General features: G+C 44.6%; 1 protein-coding gene across 1 annotated transcript; it reads left to right on the top strand.

Annotated features, from left to right (window-relative positions):
- The first annotated feature begins 21,509 nt into the window (after window positions 1-21,509).
- On the top strand, window positions 21,510-23,615 carry LOC112588442 (dentin sialophosphoprotein-like). Its single transcript, XM_025298418.1, has one exon. The coding sequence runs from the start codon at window positions 21,510-21,512 to the stop codon at window positions 23,613-23,615; it is 2,106 nt and encodes a 701-aa protein (XP_025154203.1).
- Window positions 23,616-25,005: the final 1,390 nt, after the last annotated feature.

Below are 25,005 nucleotides of genomic sequence, written 5' to 3'. Positions count from 1 at the left end.
GGAATACCTCAAAACTCAAATCACTCGCGACACCAACTGGGATGAACACTTACATTTAGCAATGTTTTCATATAATACAAGTATTCACGAAAGTACTAAATATTCACCTTTTGAATTAATTTTTGGTAAAATACCTAGGCTTCCTTTCTCTTATGTTCCTATTGAAGATTACTTTGAGCCAACCTACGCCTCTTACCTCACTTTTTAACCTTTTTAACCGACCTTTTTAACAGACTTCAAGACACACAACTAGAGGCTAGAGAAAATCTAACTAAGTCAAAAGAGAAAAATAAATATTACTATGATAAGCGCCAGAAACCCTGGAATTTTAGGGAAGGAGACTCAGTCTTTTTATTGGAAGAACCTAATAAAGGAAAACTCAGCGATCAATACACAGGCCCTTACAAAATTATACAAATACTTCCTAATAATAATGTTAAGATATTTTATAAAAATCATTTTAGAATCGTGCATGCGGACAAACTCAAGGTCTCGCACATTGACCCGGGATGAATATTAATATATTGCATCTGTTTCAGGATGCATTGGATACGAGATAAACCTAGGTGCGCCTCAGAAAGCACCAAGGAACCACAGCAGTTACCCAACCTCCGCATACCTGTGTGCCTTAGGGCAAAAGGATATTCGAACTCCCTCCTCAACATCATACTATGCTCATCCTACTACTACACCGCCAATCCTACTGTCAATGACGATTATTACACATTTGCTATTCTACACGCTTTTGTTGATGGACAGGAATACGAACTCGAAATATGTCACATGTACTTCGCCCCCATAACAGAGACATAGCCAATCCTAAACTGCTATTATTGCACAAGAGCTTACAATCACTTGCTAGAATTACTGCGACAACGCGGTAAAACACTCGACGATCTTGAAGACCCCATAGTTCTCTAACATTCACTACGTACCTATTGAACTATATCATGACCAACCCCAGCCCACAAAACCTAACAAAATCATAATGTATGCATGCAAAACCTTTAAACAAAAGGTACACCCCTTATTAACCTTGTTCTCGGGAATATATACAAGCCAGTGTATGACTACGGTCGCACACACTAATTACAACGGAACCACCGTTTACTGTACCCCCTGCTACTCCAACCTAAAGTTTCCACTCGGCTATTCGTACGGCACATTTCACGGTTTTGTAGAAGGCAGGCCAAACCCTCACCATTGCTCGCGTTGTCAAACACTAATCACCAAATTGAAACCTGTCACTCAATGTGCCGATTGTTCATCTAAATATTTAGAAGTAATCTCCGGATTGCGCATACAAGGCTTCGATTTAAATAACCTACCTCACTTGTGCTATGATCATATAAGAAATCTTATTGTAAACTTAGTAATAATTGAAAACGACGCACCTAGAACTATTATATATCCGCTTTCCATAGCTTAGCATTATATGATATCCTACTCTACAATATACTATTTCTTTTATACTACATCTTTTACATACCTATCATGTGCATTCATAAGCGGTTTACATATAAGCCACACGCGCTTATACATATATACTCTAGAATTACTATTAGTATGTGCATGACTGGACGAGGATATTCTCCCAACAGTACAGGGTGTTTCTATTGCGAAAAATGTCACATGGAAAATAAAAGTCCTTATGACTCAAAATTGTCTTATTTTTAAGGATTTATTGACGGCAGAGGTTGTGTGGCAGCATGCCAAGTCTGCGAAAAGATAATGATCAAATTTCGTCCCGTCATGGACTGCGTTGAATGTTTTATCAGCTACTTATTAGCTATAGGAAATCTACTTAACCAAGGGCATGAGCTCGCTGATATACGATTACTCGTGTTCGACGTCATACGTGATCGCTTACTAATACTAGAATTATAGCCCAGCGAACGGGAATTCTTAATTAACGATGAATACATCGAGCAATTGTAATAGCCTCGTTTTAGCGCTCATATATATTAACCCAATCCACATATACCACAATATCCATGTATTATTATTTGTGCGTTGCATTCAAGAGTAACGTATGCTTTCGCGGCGCGATTGATCCCAATCGAGACAAATGTTCGATCCTCGACTCTTATGTGCGCAAACCGATCATCAGATTGATCGTTGATGCTGCTGCAACGACAATCGCCCTCGGTATTCGTTCGCCGCCGCCGGAAGACAAGCGACTCGTTACGGTTATCAGTAGCGAAGTCGCGCGTGTATATGCCAAGAGCGCGGCGGCGCACGATCGCGCCCTCATGTGCATTGACGATGCTATACACGATGATGATCGCCGATGTTTACACATTCTGCGAACGGTATCTCGATACGATCCATCTGTCATGCGGACATATTTATTAACTGTGACAAAACGAAATATATATGACGACGTAGCAACGAGCGGATCATACGATTCGACGAGCGGCCAACGATCAGTAGCCAACTTCATACGACGCAAACTCCTGCACGCGTATGCTCGGTGGGCAGTCGTGGAATCGCGGCTCTTTCCGGCTAAACTTCAGTCGATCTAAGCGTTCCGCCTTCCGAGCACGATGATTCGATATCTTCGCGGCGGTGATGGAGGAACGACGAAACGAACGAGCGATAGCAATGTACACATCGCCCACCGTGTAGTGCCCACCGTTGCAACAATCAGCAGCGACTCAAAACGAATGGAATTGGAACGCGTTGATGGTGCAGTCGCGACGATAGGTGATGTGTGGCTCGAAGTTCAACAGGTGTACGACGCTACCGACCAGGACATTGTTTATGCGTACTGTGGCGAGGAATCATTGGCTGCTATACAATCCATCTATTCGCAGGATCTTCGAAACAAATTGTGCCGAGTGATAGTACTGACCAGTGCAAACGACCGATCATTGTCATATTATTTATCACACGCTCGCGGTCTGGCAGAACGACACGGTGTACTTGTATTATCATTCACTTGACTACGTGGCTCTAACAACAATGAACTGCAGGTCCATCATCCTATCTCCGAAATGATACGAGATAAAGCTCTTTCAGCAGTCGCTGAGCTGATAGACGACGACGACGAAGACGACGACGACGACGACGACAACGAAGATGACGACGATGACAACGAAAATGCTGTTAATCTGACTTCAGATAAGAAAAACAACGAGGAACACCATCGATCGCCACGCAACGGTCGCAGCCTTTCGCCTGTGTTCGAGGAGGATAATGACGATGATGACGCTGATACTCTAACGACGAATATGACGGCAAAGATGCTCACTCACGACCACGAGAGTAACAGAGACCTCGAACGCGTGACTTCCTGCGCCGCGCATTTTGTCGAGGACCACAATGACATGGTGCGCCGCAGATGCGGCCTCCAAGGCGCTATTCTTCTACGATTTTTTAGCCGCCTATTGTAGTACATAAGAGTATTTGTCATAATCGACCGAATCGGTATGATATATCACAAATCATTTAAACTCGCACCCGCCAACCTACTCAGGGAATGGTGTCGTTCCTTGCCTATGGGCGATGAATCTGTGCGCTAAACCAAACAATAAGCGGAAAGCGCTCTTCTTTTTGTACATAAAAATACATAAAAACAATAAATATTGATATTATTTGATACAAAAGATGCCCTTTATTTCTTCACTTTGTTATATTTGTACAAATTACTCACGCACGCACGCACGCACGCACACACACACAGACACACACACACACACACGCACACGCACATAGTCTGTCGCTATTCATCATCAGTATTTGCGTTGTTTGTTATGCGGCTCTTCGTCGTCCGGTGACGCAGCGATATCATTGTCCAACAGGATCAGTTGCATTCTGGCCGCTCGTTTTTGGTTCTTTGATACTACGTTCACGCCATTGACGGACATTGACTCGCGCAACGTTCGACACAGTACCGAGGTGTCGCGAAACCGTTTTCCATCCGTCACGCGCTCACACGTTTGAACGATTCGTGCAATTTCGTTCAAACACAAAATCACATTGTCTCGCCGTTGCGCAATAATAAATACATTACCGGTCAAGAGAGCTATCAGAACATCGCGTACTGTTCTCTCTTCGCTGACATTTTTGGCACTTTTCTCAGTTATTTCCTCAGTTTTTTCCTCAGGCAATGCCTTCGTCGTCATAGCAGTATTCCAATTTGTGGTCAACATTGACGCTGACGACGACGACGAAACGACGCATACTTCGAAAGCTATCGGGGTGCGTTCAAACAATGGACCCTCCTTTATCGGCGGATATGGTACATTGTCCATTTGATCCAGATATTCGCTGATAGAACGACAGTCGTCGTCGTCGCAAACGTCATTTTCAAACGTCCTGATGTGCTGGTGTTTTCCTTTAGCGAAGCACGCGTACTCGCACCATTGCCCGATTTGATATTGTTACGTCCCGGTCGGCCGCGGCTGCGATGCTAGGCAGCAGGTGCTCGGACCTGGATGCGGGGCTAGATCGCAATTTTTGGGTCAAGTGAATCGCGTGATTCTCCCCAGGGATACGCGCGATCTGGCGGGCACGACACGATGTTCCGCGAAGTATGGAGCAATTGGCACTTACCCGTTCCTTTAATCCAATGTAATAATCTGGCACACCTGTGTCATGGAGTTGCGCACGTGCCCACGAAGCTGTTCGAGGGTCGGGGTTTTCCCGTTACAGGTGCGGAGGGTGTGAGGCGGGGTAGACGCTCCGTAGTAGTAGTGGAGGATCTCTGCACGCAGTCGACGGTAGAAAGCAGGCCTCGGGTCTCGTGGCGAGAATCCGCGTCGAATGATCGGTAGTCGCGGATTGGTATCACAATCGATTTCACTAACACTGTATGATTTGCGAGCGGTAGCTTTCGGGTGCTCTGGCACGGGCGACTGAGGAGATTCTAGAGAGCGAGGGGGTTCAGTGGAGCGAGGAGGTCCCTCGTCGGGAGCGAAGTTGGTGGGTTCGACACCTAGGTAAGGGTGGTACGCTTGTCCATGTTTTAGTTGGTATTCCAATTTGTTGATGAATTTTTTACGACTACCCCTGCGTACAGAGCGCATTTGGAATCATTCCCATGACTCCGGCCAGCGGTATTCGCGAGGTTGATTCGGAGGTCCCTATGCTGCCAGGCGGTGTGATCGAGCCGCAACCTATGCGCCTTCGAGCAACTAGTAGACGGTGCGATCGAGCCGCAACCTGTGCGTCTACGGGTGGACGGTGCGATCAAGCCGCAGCCTGTACGCCCCTATTCTAATGATGCGAATACTTCGGAGAATCCGGCGGCCAGTTATCAGCTAGGCGATTCCAATGCGTTAGCGGTCGGGGATGGGAGGAGATGGGAGAGTGAATTTAACCTTGAATCGGCTGACAATAATATATTTTAACTAAAACGAATACATGAAAATATTCTAAGTTAGATTTAGTGAAAATATTCTAAGTTCACATTCACGAAAATATTCTAAGTTAGATTCAGTGAAAATATTCTAAGTTCACATTCACGAAAATATTCTAAGTTCAAACTCACGAAAATATTCTAAGTTAGATTTAGTGAAAATATTCTAAGTTCACATTCATGAAATTATTCTAAGTTCAAACTCACGAAAATATTCTAAGTTAGATTTAGTGAAAATATTCTAAGTTCACATTCATGAAATTATTCTAAGTTCAAACTCACGAAAATATTCTAAGTTAGATTTAGTAAAAATATTCTAAGTTCATATTCACGAAAATATTCTAAGTTAGATTTAGTACTTATACTAGACCCTAAGAGGGATGGAGGAAGCACTGCACCAGATCACTGCACGACTGAGACTGACTCTCGGACGCTCCTCGGTCCCTGAGCTGCGGCTTTCCCGAGCCGCCGAATTTTCCTCTGGAGTGGGGAGGTAGTGGGGGGTCTGGAAATTAGGACTTAGAAAATTTTCGACTGAGGGACTTAGAAAAGTTCTGGGTTGAGGGACTTAGAAAAATTCTGGACTAAGGGACTTTGAAAAATTTGGGTTCGAGGGACTTAGAAAAATTTGTGGTAATTCCAGGAGGGAAGAGAGGAAACGAGAGAGAGAGAAAAAAAAATTTGTGTGGTGCTTCCTCTTACAATTGGTGGTGCGGATGTGACAATATAACAGATCACTAGAAATAATGTCGGTTGTTCGACTGTTGTTCGACACTACGTCACGATATAGCTTGAGAACTAAATGTGCGAAATCGTGCAATGGATCGGAATCATTCGGTATCTGCGAGCGTTCAAAGAACGACTGGAATGTATTCAAACATGTGGCATCCGTAATAGTGATCAATGAGTCCATTTCCAGCAATGTGTCAAACATAAACTTATTCGCGAAGTTTTTTACATTACGATACACGCTGTTGATTATTTTTATCTCGGGCTCATCGTTACTTTTGACCTGTCCAGCGTGTTCCAGTACTTCGCGCAACAATTCATCGGTCGCAACTAGCCAATTACCGTGTCGCTCGTGCAAACGCGCTGAGACGTCTTCTTCTGTATCAGTCTATGTTTTGCGATTGATATACAAACGCTTCAAAATTTGCCAGTGGACTCGGTGTGCATCGTACAAAGCTAAACAGACGCGATTTATTCCTATCAATTTTTCAGGATAAAACTCGTGCGGGCTACATTCGCATTCTTCGCATTTGGTCGCATTCTTCACATTTAGACTGTGATTTCGAGCGATCTTGAAAATCTGGGACCACATGTGGTTCGAAATATTGTAATAGGCGCAGTACCTTTCCATCACTTTATCTATTTGATCATGAAAGTCCTTGCTGTTACATCCATGACACGCTTGGTCGTCGTTGGAGGAGCGATATCTCTACTTGTGACACGCAGAAATTCGGTCACTTTGGTCACTCTATCGATCAAATCGTCAGCCAACACGTTGCAAAACGTGCGTATTATTTTCAGCCTATTTCTGCACGAAGTTCCAACAGCATCATAAATTGCAAGGTATGCGACTGACAACTGCGCGTATTCGTGCTGGAAGTTGACACGAATACAACGCAAGAACATTGATATGGACATTTCCAAATTTTGCGGCGAATTACCTGACGACGACGAATTCATTAGCTCTTCGCACTCTGCAATGTGCGTCCTCAAATGTCCCATTGGATTTGGAGTCTGCTCTGTTACGCTCCGTTGTTTCTCATGTCTTGTCGCGAAAATATCTACTTTTTTTCACACTCTATTTCGGGTCTCTCTCACGACATAGTATTCATTTCGCGATGCGACTGTGTGACAGATGCAACAAAAATATCGGAAATCTAGCAATAGTTGCGAAGAAATAGCAAAAAAATTGTAGAACACAAAGAGGCTCAGAATGAGTTGAGAGAGAGAGGGAGAGAGAGAAATTTTCATTGGACATTTCGTTAAATCGTCAGTCAGTTGGATCTTAAAGATTGACAATTGACAACACCTTTGATCTGCCGTTCGGCTTCGAATCGCGATAATGTCACGTACAGGGCCTTTTCATCCATTGTAACGTCTCGCGTCTCCCTAGGGATCGTGATCCGCCTGTTCTCTATTTATTTAAGCCTACCTGCTTACACCGGCACTGCCTGGGATGCCGAGAGCTTTTCCGGACTGATGGTGAGAGAGGGAAATATGGTGATTGTAGGTGATATAATGATTATAGCTATTGATAGGAATAGAGACTTAAACAATTGTTTTATTTAACAATGAGACAGTTTGATTATATGATAGTTAAAAGTGTAATATAAATGAGTGATAATACTTATAATTATATAATTAATGAATACAAATGTGGTTTACATTATATAGCTGCTGGTAATGAGTTACAATAAAATGTTGAGAGAATATACAGTTATCCTGCCCGGTGGAAGTAATGAAGGTGGTACGGTAATTTGCGAGGGGTTTCAGTGAGAGAATAGGATTCCAGTTGGTAAATGTAGGTGGCTGTCTTGTTGTTGAAAGTGTCGTCCTGTGTTATAACTATCAATTCTATGTCTAGAGTTTCTGTCGTCGAACGCTGTTTAACCAGCCGAGGGTTGTGCGTGTGAGCCCTGGAAGAGCTTGGTAAAGAATGCGAGTCCGGAATAAAGTGTCTTTGTGTGGAGGGTAATGGACGTGGAGCGTATTTAAATGTGCTTATGAGTCTGTTTTGTAATAAAAACTTGATGTACGATGGAGGAACTAGATCGTGCCCCGTGATATCTTGTATTATACGGAGTTTGGAGGGGTCCATGTGTTGAGACAACAGGGTCGCTCTTCGGCAAGCTTCCTTACGTAGCTGCATTGCCTTCTGTTTAACGCCCCCGCGATGTTTATTTGGCATCTAACGAATTGAGTTCAAGAATAACATTTTTGGTCGGACAAGTTAAAATAGCAATTGATAAAATTAATTATTGAGTGAAAAGGACTCTTGTGACTTTAGTTATCCGTTGCCAGAGTACTATAAAAGTACTAATAATTAATGCTTACTACCAATGCTTTGGCAGGGTTAGGTTATGCGGGTTGTAGGAGAAGGATAATTGAGGCGGGTGGCGGCTGTCAGCTGCGCCCCTGAGATTGAAGGATGCTAAGCACTGTACAGGTTATTAATTCACAAGTTAAATTTCCTGATCTTGATGGGAAAAGAGGTGGTCTTATGAGTTGGACGGGATGGATAGGATGCTTGAGCCGAGAGGCACCCGTAAGGCGCTCCTCAGTCTGGACAAGGATAGAGGGGGGTAGCTCCAGTAAGGCGCTTCCCTAAAGGTGGGCAAGATCTATGCTTAATAATGTAAGATTCAGATTTAATGGTTAATGAACTATAAATTCCTCTGGCAAGAGATGTTATGGCACCAATTGATTTAAGTAACTGAATAAAAAGGTCAAAGATTTATGAATGCTTAATATCATTCTTTTAAGAAAATGCTCGAATAAAAGGAAAAAGGCTGCCGATAAAACAAGGGTGCTGCATAAAATTAAAATGCTTAGTAGAAAATATTGAAGGATTGTATGCCGATGCAATGGCATATGTTCGTTGTACAAGAGAATCGGTGACTTTAATGGAATTATACAATAGCAAGTAATACAGTGAGGTAATTAAGGCGTATGCCGATGCAATGGCACACGTCTACACATACACAATAAAATCAATTACAATACAATAAACGCGTATACATACATATATGTGGGTGGGGAAGGATGCACTTCATGAAATGATTTATATTATTCCAGCTTTTATAATGGATAATGTCAAGATCTTGTCGTTATTAAGAATATACTTTCGTCTAAATAAACAATGAGATAGTAAAAGTATTATTAATCTGAAACCTTAGTAACTCAATTGTTTAATATAGAATGGTCTTTACGGGTAATGGTAATAGCAGAACGCAGTATATTTTATATGTGCAAGTGCAGGTTACAGTGGAAACAGTGGGAATATTATATCAAGTACATAATTATACATGAAATTATAAAGGCATATAAATGTCTTATAACTAAAATAGCTAATGAGAGAGATCGATAGAAGGCTAACATGAAGGAACGTCTCTGTGAGTCCTTGTTACGAGATAATTGTAATTTTTATTTTAATCAATGTCTATTAACGAGGTGAAGGCCTAGGAGGTGGGAGTAAGCAGATTTTCAAAGCAGAGTCTCCGGCGTAAGGAGTTCGCCTGGAGACGATGTCAGAGTGGTGGGATGCCACTGCTGATAAGGATTCTGACTATACCAATACGGCTCTGTGCTTGGCACCGATGCCGTGCGCGCGTGACCCTGTGCTTGGCACCGTTGTCATGCGCCCGCAAGGAGGAATGGAAAGGGAATAATAAGTGTGTGAGCGTAGTTCACTGCGTTGACAGACACTGGGGTTTCGTAATCACGATTAAGAAAAAGAAGAATCTGAAGATTGTTTCTCTCTCTCTCTCTCTCTTTATATATATCCTAGCTTGTATAGCGTATCTTAAGGAAATCGGAACGAAATTCTAAGAGCGGTTTGACAAACTAAACGTAGATAATACACAATTCGGATTATAATGAATGATCCTTATGTAGGGCAGTTACGAACCGACATGAACGAAAATTTCAGCGTGACGCTATTGTATCTGTAAAATAATTCGACTTGGCGTATGATGAAACGTCACTGGTTCACTCGCGTAACAATGTTCCTGAAGCTTAGATCGCGATTGTATTTCACTTGCGCGAAACGAGGTGTATGTGAGTGTTGTGCATTAAAATATTATATACTTACTATTTATTTCAGTAGCTCAGACTTTTGCAGAGAAATCTCAAAGAACAGGCTTTTTATTCCAGAATACTCTCAATACTGTTGGGACCACTCTAGCCACGGCACAACTCGAACGGGGAGTCGACTTATCCGCACACTTTGAGTATTATAAAACACCGTGGATGTTCTGGCAAGTTTCCTAAGAAATCTTCCAGATTTTGAATAGCACAAGGCAAAGGCTCTGAAGGAGCGTAGGAAGAGGCTCTTATGCGAGACGACCGTTGTCTGTGGTGGCACGGTCGCTCAGAGACACTTTTCCTCTTTGCGTCAAATTAACAAAAATGTCTTGGAGGCACTCCTAAGAGGCACGTCTGTACTGTATGAACTTCCGATGTCGACTCTGCGGTGGGAGCTGCTCCCGGGGCCTCGTTCGGTCCGGACAATGGAACTCAAGAGTGGGGTAGGCTATATGGTAGGAGTAATGGGATTATACGAGAGGGATCCAGAGTAGGAGCGTTCAAGGTTTTTCGGAGTGGGACTGAATGGCGTGATGCTGACGGGGCGTCGAGACATCTCGGCGCGCCGCCGGATGTGATAAGGAGCGTGGTCAACAGGATGCCCTATGTTACCTGATATGGGCTCGGGTTACTCGGGGATTCCAGAGCACCCTCGGTGGCCCGGCTGCGTGCGTGCCTTATCTTTGAGACTTCCTGTCGCCAGTCTGACTTATTAATTTATATGTGCACGTAATTATTTATGCCTTATAATATTATAATATTATAATAAAAATGGTTAATATTATATGTGTGGTTCTTAAGGTTATAATATACGCCTAATTTAGTATTATATGAATAGTGTAATAGGAAGTTATAATGTTAATTAGTTATGATTTTTATAAAGACAATATGCATGGGTTATAATAAAAGAGATACTTGTTATTAATGTTTAAATGTGGTTATTAAGAATTATTATAAGAAATGCATATTGTTAACAGTGGGTTTTAGAGTGTAGAGATTTATAATATTGTTAACTGGAAAAATAGGATTTCTTATTACAGGGATCCTTATTATTATTGCTGTTAAATTAATGTTTCTCGGCAAGGCTGAGTTCTACCATAGGGCTCCCTACTTACGTATGTCGGTAAGGTAGACCCCTTGGGTAGGTTTCGTTATTATTGGCGTCGGTAATTAATTAACAATTGTTATAGACGGTTCCTATGTATAAATTACCGACTTTTAGAGCTTATAGAAGCTTATGGTAATAGAAGATTCGATGAACAATTAAATTCTATTATTAGTGATGAGTTCAAGCCGTTGTACTGTACGAACGAATTTAAAAGAGTGCAGTATTTAAGAGGAGCTTGAACGTGGACAGAAGGTTTAAATTAAATTAAATAAGGTATTTAAACGTGACCGAGGCTAAAATGGTGGATTTCCAAGCTAAATAGAGTATTTAAGCGAGCCCTGAACTTAAATAAATGAGGTTTATTAAATTTTAAGTAAGAATTACCAAATTTTGAGAATGTACTGTCAGAAGGTTTCTCTGTTTGTAGGCAAGAATTAATTGTTTTCGTTTGGCATTATTTCCTTTTGTAATTAATATTCTGAGGTTTTGACATTTGCTTATGTTTCACTAAGATGTTCTCTAGGTATGTAGGTGTTAAAAATATTTTAAATTGACTTTTCTTAATTTTTACTGAAGGTACGCATTATTGGCGTCCCAATAGTCCCTGCGTATGAATTTTAGAATTTTCCCGAAGTCTATTGGTAGGTAACATTGTTGGTTTTTTATTAATTGTTAATGTTTTTCAAAATGTTAATATGGTCGTTAAATAGAGGTCCTTTAATGCTATTGTTAGCAATTAAGATTTTTCTTCTAGGCCTTATAGTTACTGAGAAAAACATGCCTTTTCCTGATTGGTCGAGACATTCAAATGGCCGTAACTTCTAAACTATTGATCTTACAGAAATTTTATTAGGACATAATTTGTAATACTTTGAAGGAGCCTTAAATCGCACTGCGCGATTTTCTAAAATTATTATTATTTTAAAAGATATGAACTTTTATCGATAAATTTTAATAGTAACAATTACTTTTGATGGTTGAATCTACCTATATGTCTCGCTGGCCTTTTGATGTAGAGGCGAAAAAATGATATGATGGAGAGAACGTCGCAGGACATTTCACGCTCGTTTCCGTTTGACCAATTATATGCGATCGGAGTTGCGAGTAGTACACGACGTCTAGTGCTTTAGAAAAAGCGCGGTGCAAAGGCAACAACGCGTACGATTGCAATGCGTACCGAGTCACGTGAAGGCGCGTACAGGAGAACATTTTTAGTAACATGAAGACGCTGCAACACATTCTTGCGTATGAGACGTTCGAATTCATTCTGGGTGTCATTGTTGTAGTTCTATTCTTACGGTATTTAAACAGCGGTTGAACAGCGTGAGGCACGAAATGACCGCCGCGGCAACAACATGCGCGTTTCAACTATGCGATACGCATGCCTCAATGTTTGACCTGTTCTCGAAAACGAGTATAGAAAACGATAGCTACGGAGGTAATAACGCAGGTTGGTATCTCACACGCCTCGGCTGTTCGCTCGTTCGCACAGGACAAATGTTACGTCGCAGGCGACCAGCGAAGCGATTGCGCGGCGACGTGCGTAACTTGAGCGACGATGACGACGACGACGACGACGACGACGACGACGATGACGACGACGACGCGCAGGTAACAACCAGTGAAGAAACACGATCTACGACGAGACACAATGATGTTCATAGCCAACAATCGACGTCTATTTACCATCGGAGGGTCGCACTCGGTGATACGAGTGTACAGGGCCTTGCATCGAAGAATCTACAGCGAAGCTTGGTACGGTGGTTGTAAATGCAGCTGCTCCTATCGCGACGGTCGACACGAACATGTGACACTCGGCGTGGCCACATACCCACACAGATCCGAATCGATCACTCTCACCCGATACGGTTTTGCTCAGCGCATATTACGCGGCGACGGTGACTTCAGCGGCAGCGGCGGCGGCGGCGGCTGTGAATTGAACAACGAAAACGTTTCGGTCACCGCGCGCACCACTCGCACCACCGCGCGGGCACTCGTGTCCAGTCTCGTGAGATGGTATGAACGCGTATATCGCGAGACCGGACTGTATCCGGTACGACGAAGCGTATGGGATTTGTTGTTGTGCCGAGAGAGCGACGGCGGATCGAGCGCCGCCGCTGCCGTGACTGGAACGACGACAACTGGAATAACCGTCGTGTCTTCGTGCGGCCTCATTGACGTGGGAGACGACTCGGCATACGTTCACACCTTGCGCGTACTCATGCTCATGGTGTATGTGAATTGCTCCTACGGCGCGATGGTACCGCATCGATCAATGATCGCGTGTCCAATCGGTCTCACGCCTGTCTATTTTCACCCAAAATGTCTGGAATTTATCACGCCTTATTTCACACGTCGGTACTGCCACATCGACTCATTCGCGCGCAAACTGGAAGTCGCCGACGCGGCGATGTCGCCGCTATTAGACGACTTCGTACCACACAGAGGCAACTAAATCGTCATCATCTTCGCCGTAGCCGTATCGTCGACACTACGACGGACTACGACGTCAGCGGCGGTTATTACGGCGGTAGATACCCAACAGCGCGCCACTGGTTGGACGACTTTATGAATCTGTGCGAAAAAGCTTGCGAAAAGTACCAGTTGTTACGCCCCTCGAAGCATGATCGGCGCGACGGCGACGACGACTAGGACTGTGTGCGACCACAGTGCGATTCGAACGCGCGGCACTTCAGATGATGAACGGTTCCGAATATCTGACATACCTGCGCGATTCGTATCCGCAAACGCAATCCGCTTTGCGTCAATGGAACGCTTTGTATGAACGCTACTCGTGCGAGTTGTCAGGACGCAATCGTCGCGTTCACCGATGACGAACGTCGCAGTCTCGCTGGTGTGCGAGCTCACGAACTCTCTCGCATCCTCGTTACCGGTCGATACAATGCATGCGCCAATATCTCAATGTCGATCAATAATAACGACACCGAGGACCGACGTAAAGATGACCTGGCCGATTGCTGCAGCAGCGGCGGCGGCGACGGCGGCGGCGTTCGATTATCCATGCACGGGTGTAATTTTCTACCGCTCGTGATAGGCACGAATCTCGATCGGGCTATACGGACGACGATACCGCAGGCTCTCATCACCGACGACAACGACGACAACGACAACGACAACGACAACGGCGGCGGCAGCGGTGATGGAGAAGACGACGATGACAAGTCGTTGTCCTTCAAACAACGACAACAGAATTGGTCTCTGGCCAACGAGCCCGAGTCCGAGTACCTTGGTCGCGTGTTTGCATTCGGCAACTTTTGGTTATTCAATAGCTTCATCAGCACCGATGCGCGCCAGGGACACCGATATCGTGAACACACAAATTCAACCAACTCCACAGTGCGCCTGTACGTGTATGATCGCATGGGGAAGGGCCACATGTTATATTTAGGTCAATCAGGCGAGTTCTGAATGCGAGACAAGCGAAAGCGCGAAGTTGAACTGATTGACGCGCACGGCGAATACGTTCTCGACCGCGACGAAGCGAGCAATACATCTACCACTGCATCTGCTGCGATAGTAGGCGATTTTGCTCGAGATGCATTGCGACCGCCGTTTGACGGGTCGCCGAGTTCATTCTTTCGTAATTGTCGCGAGTACATGTTGCGCGGCATCGGCAAAACAACCGCGGAAAGAAACAATGGCGGAAAGAACACGATTTTTCGCAACACGGCCATCGAGGGATGCGACATCGATCATCTGTGCAACAAGCACGTCTCGAACGCACCGGCGCTCTACACGGCGCTCATGACCGAATTTGAACGCACCGTACGCGCGGCGGTCGAGTCGTCGCTGCCATCCTCGAACGAGGACGAGAAACAGCAGCAGGAGCAGCAGCAGCAGCAGGAGCAGCAGCAGCAGCAGTCGCTATCACGAAATGTGGTCGATTTGTTAAGTCGCGTTCGTTACATAGTGGCGCAGTAAGCCTCGATGGCTCAGCGGGCCAATCTATTGCCCTTCATCAGTCGCAAGACACACATCAAACGCGATTGGTGCGAATCGATGAAGCGACTGATGAAGAGTGAGATTCGCACTAATCGCGCGCGTACGGTACGTTTCGCGCGCACCGGATCTCTTGCCGCGACCACATCGGCTTCGGCAAGCGTGAGCGGCATGCTGGTAGGCGACGGCAACAATGAGTTGATCTTTCGCTTTCGCGCTCCGGACGCTCCCTTCGAATGCGCCAAAGTGACGCAGCCATTTCTATACTCAAAGACTCACAGCGATCCTGAGTACGATCACGAGATGATCAAGTGAATGCGAGTCGTCAATCTCAATGCGATGACGTGTCTGCGCATGCCTCGCGGTTTTGATCGATTTCTCAGCTACTTCAACGTGAGGAACATCGGGAACGCCGGACGAGTCATGAATCGGGTTCACTCGATGCGTGAGTCGTATATCATTAACGAAGCTGTTGCTATTCAACGCACGGTCAAGTGGATGCGCGAATACGCTCTGCGCAGATATCATCGCTACGTACATGCATCCCCGCAGCAACATCAAGTGCCGTATGTAATGCTCGCTGTCAACGAGATGCCGATCGTTCGACTCGACAACATGACTATTCTCAATAGCGAGGACGACGACGACGACGACGTCGACGACGATAACAACTCGAGCTTCAACCTGTGGGGATTTGCTTTGGCTGTCAAGTATCGCGAACCCGGAGCGACTGTGGTTATAACCGAATTGAGTGGCGACGACGGCCGAAATGTCGATTTTTATGTAAATGTACGTCTTTTGAACGGCGTGCTGTTGCGTCCTGTCGGCATAGTCGTTGCGAATGACGATGAAGCTTCGAACAACGACGACAACGACGACGACGACGACGACTCGCTCGTTATTGTTCCTCGTGCCGCGAGTTCATGCCGATTGAAACATCGTTGAGCATCTTCGTGTCCAAAAAAACATGGACCAACGCGTGGAGTGAGACGACAACAGGAGGTGTTTGATTGCGATCGTCGTCCGTGCTACCACGTTGTCGCGCGCATTCCTGGTTCAGTCGGCATGAACTGTCGCTCTATCGCGATTGGATCAATGGTAACAACGGCGGCTTTCCGTCGAGACCAAAGTTGCACGAGATTACGTGCCACGGTATGCTATCGATAGGCGCGTATCCATACGTAACGGAGATTAGCAAATGTATCGTGGCGATTAATGCACATAGACGAGCGCTCAAAACGATACGCAACTGCGACGTAAACTACGAAACAGACTGTTGGCCTAGGTTAGGTTATTTCGACCGAAACGGAAAATTGACCCGAGTGCGAATAAACGATGGCAATGACAGCAGCGGCGGCGGCGGTGGCGGAAGTAGCAGTTCGATCGCTGCACCTCGGAACAGTGTTAGGCTACTCTTTGCATTCGGCGATATGGATATGCTTAACTGCAAGAACGGTTATGTAGTCGATCAGAAATTGCGATTTACTGGCGACACTGTATTTTGCCGCAAGATCGCCATCGATTGTCGGTCGAATGTGTACTTTCGTAGTCGTATGGAGCTGCGTTACGATGCCGATCGGGGCGTCATGTTGCACGTAGGAACTTTTCGAGCACATTCTCACATTTTCGTCAATGGCAGCAACAACCGTCGTCGTTCGACAGCGAGCGCCTCGTCGCGTAACGATCGCCCAGGACAATGACTACGAAGAAGAAGCGGCCGACAACGGCGACGGCGACGAAAACGATTGCGAAAGGAGAAATGAGGATAACGATTACGAAGAAGCGGCCAACAATGGCGACGAAGACGAACTGATCGAGTACGCGTGCGACGTTTACGTGACATGGAACGCATCGTTCTTGCATGAGCAAACTTGCGAACGGCGCAGAGCGCAACTCGGAATCGGTTCTGTTTAATCGATCAGCGTGAGTCGGCCCGTGGAAACAAAGACGCGTGTCGATACGCAGAGACGCGGCGATACGATCGCTCCGTTCCACCCGTAGCGGAAACCTTGGTGGAACTGTTTGCACGCTTTGTCAGAATCACCATGCGAGCTATCGATATGCGTCAGACGTTCAAGCTGCAAAATTCTTTTGGTCAAAAAGGAGTGGCTCATTATGACGATCTGTCTGGTTTCGTCACAGACCGCGGAGAATCGATAGACGTCATTTCATCTGTGTACAGCTTTGTCGGTCGGTCGGCCTGCGGCCAATTACTGGAACAACGCGAAAGTACGCGCCGCATCTTGTACGACGGTCGTTGCATTGGATACGTTAGCTACGGCTTCTTCTTCGTCAGCAATGACTCGCCGTATAATAATTTCATCTATAGCGTCAAGCACGCTGGAGACAATCCTATGCGCGCCTGTCGTCTCACGTACGACAGTTTGCTTGAAAATTGCGTCTCTAGTGCAGCATTCGTTAAAGCTAGCGAATTTGATTCAAGCGTCACGAATCGGTACGTGGGAATGCCGCGCAACGTATCGCGAGCGCTGGATTGTTACAACGTATACAATCGAGGCGTATGCCTCTCCTCGCAACGTGCTCTCTTTGCGCGAAAACGCATCTACGATCGCCTGCTTCTATGGTCCATTGGAGAAATGTGCCGTCATACTACGACACAACGCTAATAGCAGCCAAACGAAAACGCAAGACTACGTAACCCGCACGAGCGCAGTGCGCTGCCGCTACATTCTGCATTGTAATTTCAAGACCCGATTGAATAAAGAAAGTATTTGTAACATACGAGGGCAGTCTGAAAAGTTCTCGGCCTAACAATGAAAGAAAACTTTTTTGTTGTGAAATGTTTTATTTTTCAATGTAATCTCCTGAAACTTTAACACATTTATTCTAACGTCTTTCCAATATCAATTCGACTATGTCTTCAGCCGTTGATAAGTCTTGCTTCAGTTGGCTGCCGGATCAGTGATCGGTCTTACTTTAACTTTCAAGCTTCGTAACTCGGAAAGTACCCAATAAAACGTAACTTTGTTATAGTGTTTTGGAAAGCTCTCGAGATAAGCTATAAGAATATTTAATAAAAATAGGAGTTTCCGTTTGAAAAAACATTAATGACTTTGACCTGATTTTGACAAGGTCACTCAAGGTTAAGTCCATATTTCTATCATATGTCCCTCTTCAAGCAATGCAACTTTCATTCGAAAAATATTTCACTAAAATCATCGATTTGCGAGATAATCGCCCATATCACTTAAAATGAGACACCCTGTGTACAGCCAAAATCGAATATTTTATTCCGTCCGTACTCCGAGATCTCTTTAATAAACGAGAGCGACAGACGCAATGTAAATATCGACGATTTAGCGGTGATTGTGAAGAAGTACCTGCAAAGTACGCTATATGATCGATCATCATATTGGAATACGATGATTTATATCCGTCGTAACGTGATTCGATAATCTATATTCTTCGCGATGTGGTCGACGAATGTGATGTTGATTATGGCTTTTGTTATGAGTATCGAACGTTGATTCACGATGATCTGAAGCATGCGTCAAACGAACAAACGCTCGCTGAAATTCGCCGATGAAAAGGAATTGCGCGGTAGGTGCGAAACTCGAGCTATTGTATCGTCAACTGTGACGGAGCAAACAAAAAAGTCGCAGAAGCGTTGTAACATCATCTGTGATGACAAAAGATTAATCAACGAAAGAAATCTACGACTTCCTATGAGGAATCACGACTACTACTAAGAGGCAACAGAAGGTGCGAGTCTAACGATGGATTCGATGCAAACGTCTCGAGATAAATGCCGACATCGAAATGGTGACTGTGGTAAACTGGCGTGGTCGTCTCGTTTGCACATTTTTTCTATAATTTTTCTCCTCGGTATCGTAGCTTTGATTATGTATATGTTGATTGCGTATGGTAACACTGAAAATTTCGATCGCGACATGGAAAATACACACGACGGTGTCGCTACGAACGATACTCTCGTGCGCGCTCCTAATGCTGCTCGGAGTGAAATGAGCGACACTGACAGGGGCAAAAAACAAAGCAAAGAGTTGGAGGGTGTCCCTGCTTCGCGTCACAGTTTCGAGGCTACCGATTTGGACGAACGTGAAGGTGTGAGCAACCGTATGGATACAAACGCGCATGGCGACGAGAGCACAAATTCTGAAGCGGAGGATAGAAAGTTAATTCTAGCGCTGAGAAAAGCGCAGAGTAATGCGATGAGAATTAGAGTGGGAAGGCGACTGTAGATTTCAGCGGCAAAGTGTACGACAACATTGGCGATGTAAACAGCGATACTGTTCTGAATGCTAACATTGTGACACTCCACGCAGCAAATGTAAAGTTGGTTGAGGCCACAATGATGATGATAGAAATATTAGATAGTGTTTTAGCCATAGCGAAGGTCGTAATGAGCCAACTAGAATCTTGAACAATCAAGAATTTTGAACGTGTTTTACGGACGAGATGAGATACTTTTGTAACACAATATAGTTAAAGTCGAATATGTTATTCCGCTCGTATTTCGATATCTCTTCACATAAAACGAGAGCGACAGACGTAATGAAAATATCGACGACCTAGACTTGATGATTGCGAAGAAATAGCCAAAAATTACAGCGAAACACAAATAGGCGCATATGTTCAGACAAAACTTGGCAAGACCAGAGACAGTTAATGCCAAAATTAAAGCATACGCGCGACCCCCCCCCCGATCCCTTCGCACGAAACGACTTTTCCACCAACATCTCTTTTACATGTACAGATTAGCGGCCTACCGTTCCCTCTCTCACTCTGCGCCGAATCGGAACACTCGCATCTCCTCTATCGTAGAACAGTCAAGAAGTACAATAGAGTCAGGGATTACTGCTCTGTACTCCGGTATTTGCGCTAACATATATAGAATGGACAATTTTTTGCGCTGTCGATCGGCTCGAATCGATAGAACAAAACGTGAGCGACCGCGATGCGAAAAATATATACCGGGACTGCCTACAATATGAGGCAGTTCTGAAGTCACGCTTTTCGTTATGGCCACGAGTGAATAAGTTGAGAGAGAGAGAGAGAGAGAGAGAGAGAGAGAGAGAGAGAGAATATGCGCAACATGTCTTTGCAAGTTACGAATGAGTGTAAAAAGGGGCCTAAGGAGGTTCATCGTCGGCGATATCAGCAGACTATACGTGCACGTCGTCTCGTCCCAGGACGATGCCGTCGAATCGAATACGAACGGTAATCCATCGAGAAACCACTGCATGAGTTGCGAATCGTGTATACGATAGGACGTGATTTCGACAGAGAACTGTTGATGCGTTCGTTATTCGTGGAAGAGACATTGCGCTATCGCGATAGGCAGTATTCAGACCAAGTTGGACAACTGTCTCACAGATGCGTGGATCCTGCTAGCCAGTGTCTGGGAAGACCCGGATGTCTAATTGGCACATTGTCCACCGGAATCGATCACGAATACGTTCTCCAATGCGTCTCCTTGTACTTTTCATATTTTTATGACATCGAAAAAGTCTATCGCGTGTCGGACGTGGCGTTACGTCGCGCAGGTTACTCGTCAACGGAATATCGAAATGCGCGACTGTTCGGCGCTTGGTTAGATGCGAATACGCGAAAACTTTATATCGTGTGCGATCCGACCGATGTGGAGCGTGGCGTTCTGTTGGCCGAAGGTATCCGAGACGATCGAATAGCTGTAAATGATGAACCTGCAAAGTCGTTACATGATCGATCATCGTATTGGAATGATAATCTATATTCGTCGCAATGTGATCGACGAGTGGCATCGATTATGGCTTTCATTATGAGTATCGAACGCTTGATTCACGATGATTTGAAGCATCGATGGTTTGAATGCGTCAAACGAACGAACGCTCGCTGAAATGATATTCGCCGATGAAAAGGAATTGCGCGGTAGGTGCGAAACTTGAACTATTGTATCGTCAACTGTGACGGAGCAAACGAAAAGTCGCAGAAACGTTGTAACGTCGCCTTTGGTGATAAGAGATTTATCAACGAAAGAAACCTACGACTTCCTGTGAGGAGTCGCGATTACTAAGGTCAGATGGTGTTTGTGTACAGCAGAAGGTGCGAGTCGAACAATGGATTCTATGCAAACGTCTCGAGATGAACACGGCCATCTAAATGGTGACCGTGGTCAACTGGTGTGGCCGTTTAACCATTCTTTCTATAATTTTGCTTCTCGTCGTAGCTTTGATTGTGCATATGTGGATTGCGCATGATAACTCGGTTCACGATCAAATTCGTACGTACGTCAAGCAACTGTCTAACATGAACTCACGTTTCGTAAATTGGGTACGTTTTTGGAAGGACAGTGAATACGCGCGGCATTATGAGAAAGCTAAAAATTCCGGTCGCAACACGAAAAATGCGCACGACAGTATCGCTCCGAACGAGCAAGGTGATGTGAGCAATTGTACTGATACTAATATGCATAGTGGTGCAACAGACAGCATGAACAACGAAAACGATGAAATTTCTCGCGCGAGCGCAGATTTCAACGGCGACAAGAGCTATGTAAACAACGAAACTACTCGCTTTAACGCGAGTGCAGATTTCAGCGGAAACAAGAGCGAAGATTTCAGCGGCGACAAAAGCGCAGATCTCAATGGCGACAAGAGAACAGATTTCAACGGCGACATGAGCACAGATCTCAGCGGCGACGAGAGCTACGTAAGTGACGAAACTTCCCGCATGGACGCGAGCGTAGATTTCAACGGTGACAAGAGCCGTGTAAACAACGAAATTTCCCGCATGGACGCGAGCGTAGGTTTCAACGGAGACAAGAGCGAAGATTTCAACGGCGACAAGAACCGTGTAAACAACGAAACTTCCCGCATGGACGCGAGCGTAGATTTCAGCGGCGACAAGAGCGAAGATTTCAACGGCGACAAGAGCCATGTAACCGACGAAACTGCTCGCATTGACGCGAGTGCAGATTTCAGCGGAGACAAGAACGAAGACTTCAGCGGCGACAAGAGCTATGTAAACGACGAAAGTGCTCGCTTTAACGCGAGTGCAGATTTCAGCGGAGACAAGAGAGAAGATTTCGGCGGCGATAAGAGCTATGTAAACGACGAAACTGCTCGCATTGACGCGAGTGCAGATTTAAGCGGAAACAAGAGCGAAGATTTCAGCGGCGATAAGAGCTATGTAAACGACGAAACTGCTCGCATTGACGCAAATGCGGATTTCAGTGGAGACAAGAGCGAAGATTTCAGCGGCAACAAAAGCGCAGATTTCAGCGGCGACAAAAGCCATGTAAATGACGAAACCGCTCGCATTGACGCGAGTGCAGATTTCGGCGGAGACAAGAGCAAAGATTTCAGCGGCGACAAGAGCTATGTAAACGACGAAACTGCTCGCATTGACGCGAGTGCAGATTTCAACGGAGACAAGAGCGAAGATTTCAGCGGCGACAAGAGCTATGTAAACGACGAAACTGCTCGCTTTGACGAAAATGCGAATTTCAGCAGAAACAAGAGCGAAGATTTCAGCGGCGATAAGAGCTATGTAAACGACGAAACTGCTCACATTAACGCAAATACGGATTTCAGCGGAAACAAGAGCGAAGATTTCAGCAGCGACAAGAGCTATGTAAACGACGAAACTGCTCGCATTGACGCAAATACGGATTTCAGCGGAAACAAGAGCGAAGATTTCAGCGGCGACAAGAGCTATGTAAACGACGAAACTGCTCGCATTGACGCGAGTGCAGATTTCAGCGGAGACAAAAGCGAAGATTTCAGCGGCGACAAGAGCTATGTAAACGACGAAACTGCTCGCTTTGACGCGAGTGCAGATTTCAGCAGAAACAAGAGCGAAGATTTCAGCGGCGACAAGAGCTATGTAAACGACGAAACTGCTCGCATTGACGCGAGTGCAGATTTCAGCGGAGACAAAAGCGAAGATTTCAGCGGCGACAAGAGCTATGTAAACGACGAAACTGCTCGCTTTGACGAAAATGCGAATTTCAGCAGAAACAAGAGCGAAGATTTCAGCGGCGACAAGAGCTATGTAAATGACGAAACTGCTCGCTTTGACGAAAATGCGAATTTCAGCAGAAACAAGAGCGAAGATTTCAGCGGCGACAAGAGCTATGTAAACGACGAAACTGCTCGCATTGACGCGAGTGCAGATTTCAACGGAGACAAGAGCGAAGATTTCAGCGGCGGCAAGAGTGCAGATTTCAACAGCGACATGAGCACAGATCTCGGCGACGATAAGAGCTATGTAAATAACGAAACTCCTCGCATCGATACAAGCGCAGATTTCAGCGGCGGCAAGAGCGCAGATCTCAATGGCGACATGAGCGCAGATCTCAGCGACGATAAGGGCTATGTAAATAACGAAACTCCTCGCATTGATGCGCATTGAGCGCAGTTTTCAGCAGCGGCAAGAGCGCAGATTTGCGTGATAGTGATAAAGTTTCGGACGATATCGCTTCGGAAATTCTTTCAATTGTAAATGCCTATTCATTAAGCAGAAATGTAGAAGATGGACGACGCAGGAGATCATGACCAGGCACATCGTCGTCTGGATTGAATAGTGTTAAGAGAAAATGTAGAGATATCAAAAGTAATCGTTTTATTGGTTAACGTGGCACATTGGATTCTTATTTATTTTTATTCGAGACATATAATATAGCAAAGAAGCTTTCGTTGTCCAGCTCGTTCGATTACATCAGGCGAAGCATTAGGTAGCTGCGATATCACGCTTACATCACAATCCAATGAAACTCGATAATTGCAAAGAACTGAGCGTGCGACGCTGTTCAAAAAGTGTCCAATAACTTCGGCCTCCTATTCGCAAGAGAGAAAATAATCATAAGCGTTGCCTGTCCAATATAGTTTGTCCAGTATGATTGTACAGTATGACCAAGTTAGTGGCCGTTAGTAGCAGTGATAACGTAAGTTCTATTTTTCTCTTAATTTACAACGTACCTGTAATCTGTAATAACAAGGTGTACAATAAAATACGATTGAAAAAAAAAACCGCAATTAAATTCTTACCGAGCAACTCAATGCTATGGTGAGTTCACGATGTAGTCAATCTGTCAAATCGACGCTATTGTGTAGAACAGTAGACTCAACCATAGAACTGTGCTTCAGATATCATTTACGATCAGGATGATTGTCGTCCGACAGTATACCATTGATGCGTGCGTAGTTGATAGACATCATTGACGGGTAGCCGGAACGTATGGTTCATTTGTAACTTGGCTTGTCTCGACGTATCTCTCTGAACGTGGCGAACGATAAAACAATTAATTAAGCGCTGATAAATGATCGAGAAACACTATGTTAAATCGAAAAATGTTTCAGACAAAAGTTGCATGATTTAAAGGAGCACATAGGACAGTGATATCGTTTTGTTTATAGATGGTGCCACTTTTAAGATATTTACTGATTGTTACTTTTCTTCAATGGAAATCTCAATTTTTTATTATATTATCTTATTTTATCACTTAATTTGAGCAACTTTCATTCGAAACATTTTTTATTTGCCTAATATTTTGTTAAATATTTAAGGAAAACTCTTTCATCATTTAATTTATGATATATCGCTAACTATTTGTCGGAAGAAAAAGTGGTATTAGACTTTTTTATTCCAGTTGGTCCCTAGAATATATTGCTACAATAGTACCATAATTTTTTATTAACTTGTCGACCTTTGAAAATTTCTATATCGTCAAATTAACAAAAAAATTAAGGCACTATTCTAGCAATATATTCTAGAGATTAAATAGAATAAAAAAGTCTAATAT

Source organism: Harpegnathos saltator, unplaced genomic scaffold (genome assembly GCF_003227715.2).
Source record: "Harpegnathos saltator strain DR-91 unplaced genomic scaffold, Hsal_v8.6 scaffold218, whole genome shotgun sequence".
NCBI classification, from domain to species: Eukaryota; Metazoa; Arthropoda; class Insecta; order Hymenoptera; family Formicidae; genus Harpegnathos; species Harpegnathos saltator.
Note: the sequence above shows the minus strand (reverse complement) of the source record. Positions and strands in the feature narration are given on the sequence as shown.

Excerpts from the sequence above, each read along its gene's own strand:
- LOC112588442 (XM_025298418.1), top strand. The coding sequence starts at position 21,510 with ATGAACTCACGTTTCGTAAATTGGGTACGTTTTTGGAAGGACAGTGAA.